At 51.6% G+C, this 11,081-nt stretch overlaps 2 protein-coding genes across 2 annotated transcripts; one reads left to right on the forward strand and one right to left on the reverse strand.

Moving 5' to 3' along the window:
- Positions 1 to 2,291: 2,291 nt before the first annotated feature.
- On the reverse strand, positions 2,292 to 3,761 carry LOC119367734. Its single transcript, XM_037633162.1, has 3 exons — positions 3,281 to 3,761; positions 2,992 to 3,198; positions 2,292 to 2,826 (listed from the first exon to the last, which is right to left on the reverse strand). Exons 1-3 carry the CDS (start codon positions 3,343 to 3,345, stop codon positions 2,718 to 2,720), a joined length of 381 nt encoding a protein of 126 aa, XP_037489059.1. The 5' UTR covers positions 3,346 to 3,761; the 3' UTR covers positions 2,292 to 2,717.
- A 375-nt stretch (positions 3,762 to 4,136) lies between these two features.
- Positions 4,137 to 8,253, forward strand: LOC119363846 (leucine-rich repeat receptor-like serine/threonine-protein kinase BAM1). Its single transcript, XM_037629209.1, has 2 exons — positions 4,137 to 6,820; positions 7,497 to 8,253. Exons 1-2 carry the CDS (start codon positions 4,234 to 4,236, stop codon positions 7,979 to 7,981), a joined length of 3,072 nt encoding a protein of 1,023 aa, XP_037485106.1. The 5' UTR covers positions 4,137 to 4,233; the 3' UTR covers positions 7,982 to 8,253.
- The last annotated feature ends 2,828 nt before the right edge of the window (positions 8,254 to 11,081 follow it).

Here is an 11,081-nt window from a genome sequence, read left to right on the forward strand (position 1 = left end):
TAATCCACTGCCACTCCATGTGCCTGCTCGTTGCTGATCCCTGCGTGCTCTGCGAATCCTTTCGTCTGCAGAAGGGTGGTTGGGGTTTCTGTAGGGGCAAGGAGAGATCTGCAATGCGCGCATCGCCGGCCAGCGATGGCTTCGTGAACTGGCTGCCGGAGATTGCCGAGGCCACCTGTGGGAAGGAAAGCCTCATCTTCCAGTACAGCCTCAGCCAGGTGAGGTCTCATCCTTACTTCCTCCTTCAAAATTCATCTCATGTACTACCTTCTTGATTCCTCCAACGTCATCTGCTAAGCCAAATAACATAGTAGTATACTAGAAGAAAGGTACTTTTCGTGGATCTAGAATTTTTTCACCGGATTATGACTTGAGACTAGACCTCTGAATTTATCTCTGTAAGTACGCTTCAGTATAAAAGAAAAGGGTACACAAACATTTCCATGTACCAAAAGAATAATATGTAGTAGATAGTTTATCAAAAAGGTTGATATGATGTGTAAAGTATATACCAGGTCTTAGTCAACTGGCTAGCAACTGCAGCTAACAGGGGTCGCTCATCTGAACATAAATTAAATCATTAGTTTTTATGCGTGATGATTTTTTGTATGACCAGATTATCTTTACTGACGATTACCTTAGGTTGTAAAAATCATATGCAATTTTTAATCTTAATCCACACTTTCAACTTCCAAATATGATGTCTGCCAAACACTGGCCCAATATTTGAGATATCGCAGCAGCGTTTAGCTGTAGAGATATCACGGTTGCATGTCTGTAGCTTCTATGATCTCCATCAGGATTTTCAGAACTTTTTGGGGAAAGTGGCAGTTCCATCCAAATCGATTAGGTCAGAATCGTGGGTGAATTGATATTTTTATTCAATTCGATGGGAATAGCTATGCACATGTAAATTTCTAAATCTCCAACTTACTATGTCTTTGTTTTCTGAGATTTTTATACTTCCACCTTTAATTGGTTCTCGCTACTCGGGTTTGCCCTTAGTTTTTCGATCTACACAATCTCAATCTTCAGAGAGATTCGGGAATCTTCATCAGCAAGTGACCCTTGCTGAAACAGTGATATAGGAGTTAGTGAACATAAGGAGGTAACTCATGTTTCTCTGAAACTTCCAAGAAACCGCAAAACAAAATGTTACCTTTAGCTACCAAGAAACCGAGCCTAATCGAGTCACATCACCGCAGTCCGAGAGATTAGTATCTTCTTTCCCCAAATATACAGTTTATATCCACTGAATTTTGCATGCTATTGCAGCTAGTCAGTCACACTAGCCCTGTTTTACCTCGATTTGGTTCACAAGACATACACCAATCTTGCTGCCACTGCAGGAATTCGACTTAATTTCTGAAGTACTAAGTATTCAGTTAATGTATACGTCACTCTTCGCTAATTATACTTGGATTGTTGCTAGGTCGAAGAAGAAACTGGTATAAAGTTAAATCTACAGGGCATGGTTGATCTTACTGCTTCGCCGGACCCTGCTACTAGGTGCAGAATGCTACCATCACCGGTAAGTGGCCTGCATTCCCTTCCGTTCACAATTAAGCCATAACTTCTGTTTCAAAAAAGAATAACATAACTTGACTCAGATTGGCTTCCGTGCACTGGGCAGACCTGATGATAACATTTGATATACGTAGTTTGGGTTCCTTGCCTCATTATACCCATGTGTTTTTGTTGAGAATCACACGCAACACAAAAAAGCAGAAGACAGATGGATGAATTCAGTTCGCAATAACTTTGCAGATCTGTAATAATCCTGCTTGGAAACATAGCAAAGTGTACTGCATAGCAATTTTGTCATGTGATTCAGCAAAACTTCTATAAATGGGATGTTCATTTGGCATCATATACCTGGAATGGAAAAGTTCTCTTGATCCATGCTGACGCAATTTCAACACCTGTTCTAAGAACTTACACTTGCTCCTGGTTGTGCAATACCTCGACTAAACATCTTCCTCTTTTTACCAGGGTGGCTGTGACAAAGAGATTGGCATGTTCCTTTATAGGGGGCACGTGGACGAGGAGACTATTAGGCTGGTCATAGTGGGAAGTAACATATACTAGTATCATGCATATGATACTAGTGTATGATACTACCTCCATAGTGCATAGTAACATAAAGTAGTATCATAGATGATCATATTTATTGCCATGCATGACACAAAGTAGCATAGCACTTAACATGATATGATGTCTACCTATGTTACTCTAACCCTCTCTCTCCTCTTTAATTATGTGCCACATAAGCATGTTTGCTAGTCCCAAGTGCATGTTACAGGTTATGTTACCCCCACTATGGCCAGCCTTAGGCTCTCCAAGGGAAGGAAACGGGCCTGCGGGACCATGTCGAGCTGATCAAGCTGCGTGTGGTCCCCTATGACCAGCTCTGGCGCACGACGTCAGATGCAAAGGCGCTCTCGGCAATAGTTCTGTACGAGATGGGTGCCAATAGACTGCATAAAGCTTCATCAGTTATACCCATCCTTCGTCTAGCGAACTTGCATGTTCAGCAAGCATGTCCTAAAGACAAAGGATATTCTCCTCTCACTTGGATGACATGGATGCTCTAGAACATCCTAAGTCCCAGATTTCCAGCTCTATATCCCAAGGACATTTTCTGCATCCATGCACATCCAGGGACATGTTCTAGCAGGCTTCTCCAAGAGAATCAAATTTTGTCCCCATAGTAGGAACTACGACAGTGTCATTTTTTTCTCTGCATAGCTTCTTAGTGTTGCTTCCAAAGCACTCATCCTATCAGCGCATGGGTGGCGCTCGCTAGATGAACTTCCGACTCGCATTCTGCATCAATTGGATTGAATTTCTTAGGCCTCATCGTTGAATGCAGTGTTTAATTACATGTGATACACAGCTGAATTTGAATATCCGACAATTCGTCTTAAGATAACGCAAGAACAGGTCATCTGCACATATAATGCTAACTGAAGATTTGGCAAACTGTTGTACCTCTTCCTCCAGCCTGGGGCTTCAGGGGTGTCTTTGCCCGTAGAATGCTCAGATGCTGCTGCAGACAAGGCAATCGCATTGCAATTACTGTTGACCGGAGCGTCTCCCACATCACCAATGCTGGACTCAGCAGGCTCACACTCCATGGATTTGTACGTCTCGTAAGCAACCAAGGGCTGTGCGGCAGCGAGATCTCGCAGTGGAAATCTTTTTCGAGAAGGATACAACATATCAGCTGCTAAACGTGTACCTGTCGACGGGAAGAGAAACTGGTAGCGGAAAAGTGTACCTGTCGACGGGATCTGACAAAAACTCGACTTCAACACCTCCGGCGGCCGACATCTGCATCGCCATGAGCTCCTGCTCTGTAGGCGGCTATGGCGACATCTGCATCGCCATGAGCTCCTGCTCTGTAGGCGGCTATGGGAGAAGGAAGATATATTTCTTTTACTGGTCAGCGACGCTGAGACGACCATGGGCCCAAACATGGGTACCCATTTACTTTTGAGAGTTGGGCACCCAAGTACCCTTTCAGAGGACGCCATCTCAGTAGCGGAAGTTGACGGCGGCATTCGATTATGGGCCACTCCGACATTCATGTTCCAACGGAACAACACGAAGCTGAGCCGCTACTTTCGGGTTAGTTTGGACGGTGGAGCACCTGTACTCGACGTCAATGCACAACATAGCAGTAAATACGCTGTGCTACGCGTCATGGAGTCGTTCGTCCAGCTAGCGGGAGCGCACGAGCTCGTCCACACCGTAGCCGTTCTCGCAGAATACATGACTATTACAGAAGCATGTGAAAAATCAGTTTGGCTAAAAAAATTGTATGCTGAACTTTGTGAATCTTTTTCCCTTGCGGGTATCTTTAACAGGAAATCTAGCATACACTCCACTCCGGCCTCTATTATAATTACTCTATTTTTTGTGTGGCATCAAATACTCAATGCTAATTCAGTAAAATTCAAGCGGGCATGTCACTTTAGTCCTCTAATTTTTCTATTTTCGTGTTTTGACTATTCTATGAATAAAAGAAAAGAGGCCTAGGATGACATAAAATCCAAGAACGAATCACATGTTTTCTACTAGTACTACTACCAGCCACTAGGTGACACCGCATGCTCATCCAAGAAATGAGCACGAGCTACCTTGCTACTCTCCCTCTTCCCGGACCAGTCACACTCCCCTCTTGACTCCTGTCTCCACTCCCCGAGGACGGGGGCAAGAACGCGCGCCCCAATGCGCCACCACCACCTCCCCCTCTTCGTCCTGCTCGCCGCGCTCGCCGTCAGGGAGGCGGCCGGCGGCGACGCGGACGCGCTGCTTGCTGCCAAGGCCGCGCTCGATGACCCGACCGGCTCGCTCGCGTCGTGGTCGAACGCCAGCACTGGCCTCTGCGCGTGGTCTGGCGTGTCGTGCGACCCGCGCTCCGGCGCGGTCGTCGGCGTCGACCTCTCCGGACGCAACCTCTCTGGTGCCGTCCCACGCGCCCTCTCCCGGCTACCCTACCTCGCGCGTCTCAACCTCGCCGCCAACTCCCTCTCCGGTCCCATCCCGCCGTCGCTCTCCCGGCTCGGGCTCCTCGTCTACCTCAACCTCTCCAGCAACCTGCTGAACGGCTCCTTCCCGCCGCCGCTCACGCGGCTCCGCGCGCTCCGGGTTCTTGATTTGTACAACAACAACTTCACCGGCTCGCTCCCGCTCGAGGTCGTCAGGATGGCGCAGCTCCGGCACCTCCACCTCGGAGGCAACTTCTTCTCCGGGGAGATTCCGCCAGAGTACGGCGGGTGGAGGAGGCTGCAGTATCTCGCCGTCTCCGGCAACGAGCTGTCAGGGAAGATACCCCCCGAACTGGGAAACTTGACGAGCCTCAGAGAGCTCTACATAGGCTACTACAATAACTACTCCGGGGGGATACCGGCAGAGCTGGGGAACATGACGGAGCTTGTGCGACTCGACGCGGCCAACTGCGGGCTCTCTGGCGAGATCCCACCGGAGCTCGGGAATCTCGCGAAGCTGGACACGCTGTTCCTGCAGGTGAACGGGCTCACCGGCGGCATCCCGCCGGTGCTGGGTCGACTCGGGAGCCTCAGCTCGCTCGACCTGTCGAACAACGCGCTCTCCGGCGAGATTCCGGCGACCTTCGCGGCCCTCAAGAACCTCACCCTGTTCAACCTCTTCCGAAACAGGCTCAGGGGTGACATCCCCGAGTTCGTCGGCGACCTGCCCGGCCTCGAGGTGTTGCAGCTGTGGGAAAACAACTTCACCGGCGGCATCCCGCGCCGCCTTGGCCGTAACGGCTGCTTCCAGCTGCTCGACCTCTCGTCGAACAGGCTCACGGGCACCCTCCCGCCGGAGCTCTGCGCCGGAGGCAAGCTGGAGACGCTCATCGCGCTCGGAAACTCGCTCTTCGGTCCAATCCCGGATTCTCTCGGGAAATGCAAGGCGCTCACCCGCGTTCGCCTCGGCGAGAACTTCTTGAATGGTTCAATCCCCGAAGGTCTATTGGAGCTGCCGAATCTGACCCAGGTGGAGCTCCAGGACAACCTCCTATCGGGCAGCTTCCCGGCTGTGGTGAGCGCGGGCGGGCCGAATCTTGGGGGGATCAGCCTCTCCAACAACCAGCTCACCGGCGCGTTGCCGGCATCCATTGGGAGCTTCTCTGGGCTGCAGAAGCTGCTTCTTGATCAGAATGCGTTCACCGGCGCAATACCGCCGGAGATTGGACTGCTACAACAGCTGTCCAAGGCTGACCTCAGCGGCAATTCATTCAATGGTGGCGTGCCGCCGGAGATTGGGAAATGCCGGTTGCTCACCTACCTTGATGTTAGCCAGAACAAGCTGTCTGGAGATATACCGCCGGCTATTTCAGGCATGCGGATACTGAACTATCTGAACCTGTCCCGGAACCAGCTTGATGGAGAGATACCAGTAACCATTGCTGCGATGCAGAGCCTCACGGCCGTGGACTTCTCATACAACAACCTGTCTGGGCTCGTGCCGGTGACCGGGCAGTTCAGCTACTTCAACGCCACGTCCTTCGTCGGCAACCCAGGCTTGTGTGGACCATACCTCGGGCCATGCCGCCCCGGCGGTGCTGGCACAGACCATGACGTACACACTCATGGTGGACTGTCCAGTAGCCTCAAGCTGATCATCGTCCTCGTCTTGCTTGCCTTCTCCATTGCATTTGCTGCCATGGCAATCTTGAAAGCCCGGTCACTGAAGAAAGCCAGCGAAGCGCGTGCATGGAGGCTCACCGCGTTCCAGCGCCTTGAATTCACCTGCGACGACGTGCTGGATAGCCTCAAGGAAGAGAACATGATTGGCAAAGGTGGAGCTGGGACCGTGTACAAGGGGACGATGCCAGATGGTGACCATGTTGCGGTGAAAAGGCTTTCCACGATGAGTCGTGGCTCGTCGCATGACCATGGTTTCTCTGCCGAGATACAAACTCTTGGGAGGATTCGGCACCGGTACATTGTGCGGCTGCTTGGCTTCTGCTCCAACAATGAAACTAATCTCCTGGTGTATGAGTATATGCCTAATGGCAGCCTGGGGGAGCTACTCCATGGAAAGAAGGGCGGCCACCTGCACTGGGATACTCGGTACAAGATAGCTGTTGAGGCTGCCAAGGGGCTATGCTATCTTCACCATGATTGCTCACCACCCATCCTGCACCGCGATGTCAAATCAAACAACATTCTCCTTGACTCTGATTTCGAAGCACATGTTGCTGATTTCGGGCTTGCCAAGTTCTTGCAGGACTCTGGCACATCAGAGTGCATGTCAGCCATTGCCGGTTCTTACGGCTATATTGCTCCAGGTGAAAGATCAATCCTCATTACAGTTTGGAAATGCTTATAAACTACTCCCTCCGTTCGGAATTACTTGTCTCGGAAATGGATGTATCTAGAACTAAAATACATCTAGATACATCCATTTCTACGACAAGTAATTCCGAATGGAGGGAGTATATACATAGTACTGTCTCAAAAATTATCCATGTTCAGTTAATTATTTTGTGTCTGCAGTTGAATTTCATTTCCTTATTTCTGATGCTTTATTACTGTTATTAAACTATAAATCAGTTATTTTCTAGTCTCTGTTCCATTTTACATTTTTATCTGATATTGCATTCCACCGCATGTTGTTAGATTGGTTTGATCACTATTGTTTCCGATAAGGGGCGCATTTATTAACTCAAAATGTAGCATCAAGCGGATACAAAGCATGATGAGCAACACCCGTCCTCTGCATAACTAAGATGCACACAACCGAACACCAATAGTCTGATAAAAGAATATAAAAACCCCGACATATCGGCAACACTCGTCATATATAGGACCGACATCTCCCTGGCCACCCGCTTCAAGCATAGATCACTATTGTTGTACAGAAATTTTTGTTTATTCTTTCAACTCACTTCACTAGTAGCCGACCGTCTATCTGTACAAGCTGATACAGTAATCTTACATCGAACTGTCACTTTGGATTTGCAGAGTACGCGTATACTCTCAAGGTGGATGAAAAGAGCGATGTTTACAGCTTCGGTGTAGTGCTTCTTGAGCTGATTACAGGAAAGAAGCCGGTAGGGGAGTTTGGCGATGGTGTGGACATTGTTCACTGGATCAAGATGATGACGGATTCCAAAAGGGAGCAGGTTATCAAGATCATGGACCCAAGGCTGTCAACAGTGCCCGTGCATGAGGTAATGCACGTCTTCTATGTTGCGTTGCTTTGTGTGGAGGAACAGAGCGTGCAGCGACCCACAATGCGGGAGGTGGTGCAAATCCTCAGTGAGCTACCCAAGCCGAGTACGAAGCATGGAGAGGAGCAGCTTACTGGTAGTGGTGATGGTGATGAATCTGGTCCTGTAGGACCTCCTGAAACTGTGGAGCCTGCAACCGATGAAGCAAAGGAGCAGCACCAACAGCAGCAACCGAGCTCGCCGTCTTCACTGCCTCCCAATCTCATCAGCATCTGAAGAACTGTCAAGCTGAATTATTGCCATTTATTTTGTCAAATTTGGATGTTTAATTCTTGTAATCTTAGGGTTTGGTATGCTGTTCTTTGCAGCGTAGGTCTCTGGCTTTCTAGTTGTGCTGTCAAGCTGAATTGTTTAGGTAGGTACTCCTATTTGTGCTGTAAATATCATGCTATTTTTTTCTCCTTTGTCTCTACTTTCCTGTTACAATCAAGAGACTAGTCAGGGAGTTAAGAGATTAGTTATGGTGGAGCTATCCTGCTTTCCTGTTACAATCAAGTGCTTTCTCCATCCAGTGTTGCATCTAACCTAGACTGCAAATCATTTAAGATTTCTTAAAGGTTTTTTTTTGAAACAAGGCAAAAGATTTGCCATTTTCATTGAATAAGGAGTATTAGGGGTCTTGGCCAAAGGCCAAATACAACGTATCACTCTCGCGGCATGATATTACACAAATGTTTCGCATCGGCCAGACACCATAGCGCCGTCTTGTCTTTGATTCTAGCTACAAAAACCCCAACAGGCACTGCGACATTACGAAATAGCCTAGCATTCCGCTCTTTCCAAATTTCCCATGAGACGAGCAGCATAAGGTAGGTAAGCGGTCGTCGAGATTGCGTCGTGTTGGAAGCGTTGGCGCTCCACCGATTCTTCACCGTGTCAACCATGGCCCAGTTCTGCGGGTAAATGTCATGAAGGCCAAACCACACTTTAATCATGTTCCATACTCTAACCGTGTAGCGGCATTTGAAAAGCAGATGAGCCGCCGATTCCTGGACTTGCTTGCACAAGGGGCACATGTTGCAATTAGGCCACCCTTGCTTCTGAAGCCGGTCTGCCGTCCAGATTCTAATGTTGATGACTAGCCAAGCAAAAAACTTGCATTTTGAGGGGGCCCAAGTTGTCCAAACAATTTGAGGCAAGTCCGAGTCGACTAAACCGAGAAACTGCACACTGTAAGCCGTTGCTGCAGAATAGTGACCATCCTTGGTGAGCTTCCAAATGATGGAGTCAGGCATGTCAGGTATTAGCTGAACATGATAGCTTTCTCCCATAGGTTGACGAACTCATGAAGATGGTCAACAGTCATGCCCTGAGAGGTCTTCACCTGAGACACTCAAAAATTGTTGAGGAGCGCTTTCTGGACCGAGCAATTCCTTCTTTGTGACAGCTCAAATTTTTTTGGTACAATGTCCTTGGGTCGCAAACCATCAAGCCAAGCGGGCTCCCAAAAAATGACACGTGTACCATCGCCCACGACGACTTTTATGGAGGCCGCAAAGATGTTGTTGAGTAACGTGATTGTATTAGGAAACAAATGTTAGACTAGAAAATATTCTGGCTTGCCTTGTACTCCAAGTAAATCATGTACTCCTATATATATGCCCACGAGGCTCAAGCAATACAACATCGATTTTCACCAATCCTCTCTCTCCCTTTCAACATGGTATCAGAGCAAGTCAATTCTAAACCCTAGCCGCCACCGCTTCCGCACCTGCGTGCCGCCCCTGGGGCGGTCGGCCTCCATGACCGTCGTCGGGGGCCGCGCCACCCGTATATAGGATTCGTCCGCCGGTTGTGTTGACCGGCTGCCCTAGAGAGTCTTTTCCCCGAGCCCTTGCTCCGGGTTTTTTTCTCTCCCGCCGGTCATCTTGATCGGCGGTTTCTTTTTGGTTTTTCGATCTAATCTTGATCGGTTTGCGTCGCCCACTGTCGCCGTTAAACCCGTGCGCCTCTACTCCAACCCCGACGCGATCGGCCGACTTCTTCACCGACCCGGCGGCCTCGGGCATTGTCCGCGCGGCGGCCCTTCGTCGCCGTTGTTTGCGCGCCGGCCCGCCCGTCAATCTACGCCGGCCGTCACCGCCCCGCTCCAATCGGGACTCCTTCATCACCCGACCCGGCGGCTTCACGCCATGCGGCGGCCAATCATAGCCGCTCTGCCGCCCGCCGTCGCCGGCTTCATCTAGGACTCCGCCTCCACCCCGTCTCCATCGAGCGGAGTCCCCAACCTTGTGCGCGATCGGATTGATCACCCGCCCGCCGCCGCGATCCGCCCCATCTACGCCGTGCGACCGACCTGGCCCGTCGGTTGCGCGCGCCTCCGCAGGTCCCGTGAAGATCATCCCCGAGTTCAGCACGTCCCTCCGCCGATCGAACAACGGGCTCCCGCTGCGTCACCCCGTCGGGCCGCAGCGCCACCGCCCCGTGGTTCTTCTCCCGGCTGCACCGACCCGCGTCACCGCTGCGTCGCCCTTCGGGCCGTAGTGCCACGGCCCGCAGTCCACCGCCGCCCCGAGGCCGTCCGCTCCTCGTCGTCCCAGTGGCCACACCGACCCTCGCGCCGCCGCTGCGTCGCCCCGTCGGGCCTTAGCGAGCGTGGCACGCGGTCCACGCAGCCGTCCCGAGGCCGTCCCCGCGGTTGCACCGACCCGCACTCCTCCGCCGCGCCGCCCCTTCGGGCTGTCGCGCCACGGCCCGCGGTCTCCGCCGTCGCCCCGACCTGCCCGCCGCCGCTGCGTCGCCCCTTCGGGTCGTAGCGCCGCGGCCCGCCATCCACTCCGCCATCATTGCGCGTCGACCTCCCGTGGTATGCGCCGCGCCGTCTCCCTTGGCGCAGGAACGCCACCATCCGCGCCGGTCTTCGTCACGCTGTCAGGGCTCTTCGCCTACTTCGAGCATCGTCGCCGCACTCCTAACCTAGCCGCCGCCGCCGCCAGGCAGCCGCCGCCGCTCTTCTTTGGCCGCCGCCGCCGACGCCGCCCGTCCACCCCCTTCGGTCTTCGTCCAAGCACCAGCCCGTCGCAAGCGTCGCCGTCATCTACCCCGACCACTTCGTCTACTCCGACCACCGTTGGTGACATTGGCCCCGCGCCGATGGACGCCGCAATCGTCGTCGAGTTCTTCTCTGCTGGCCCCTCCGACTTCTCCGACATGGTGTACAGCTCGTGCAGGTCACTCGTCTACGCATGCCTAGTGCTGGCAACACCAATGCATGCCATCATCCACAACGTGTCCCCGGGCCTGGCAAGCCTGGTCGGCGCTTCGTCAACTTCGTCTTCGTCTGTCTACACATGCCCGGTGCTGGCAACACCGGTGC

This window comes from Triticum dicoccoides, chromosome 2B, assembly GCF_002162155.2.
Source record: "Triticum dicoccoides isolate Atlit2015 ecotype Zavitan chromosome 2B, WEW_v2.0, whole genome shotgun sequence".
Classification (NCBI taxonomy): Eukaryota; Viridiplantae; Streptophyta; class Magnoliopsida; order Poales; family Poaceae; genus Triticum; species Triticum dicoccoides.

Coding starts and splice junctions, on each gene's coding strand:
- LOC119367734 (XM_037633162.1), bottom strand. CDS start 3,345: ATGGCGATGCAGATGTCGGCCGCCGGAGGTGTTGAAGTCGAGTTTTTG. Junction 3,199..3,280: donor TTGTCAGATCCCGTCGACAG/GTACACTTTTCC, acceptor TTCTCGAAAAAG/ATTTCCACTGCGAGATCTCG. Junction 2,827..2,991: donor GCCCCAGGCTGGAGGAAGAG/GTACAACAGTTT, acceptor CAATTGATGCAG/AATGCGAGTCGGAAGTTCAT.
- LOC119363846 (XM_037629209.1), top strand. CDS start 4,234: ATGCGCCACCACCACCTCCCCCTCTTCGTCCTGCTCGCCGCGCTCGCC. Junction 6,821..7,496: donor TTACGGCTATATTGCTCCAG/GTGAAAGATCAA, acceptor TTGGATTTGCAG/AGTACGCGTATACTCTCAAG.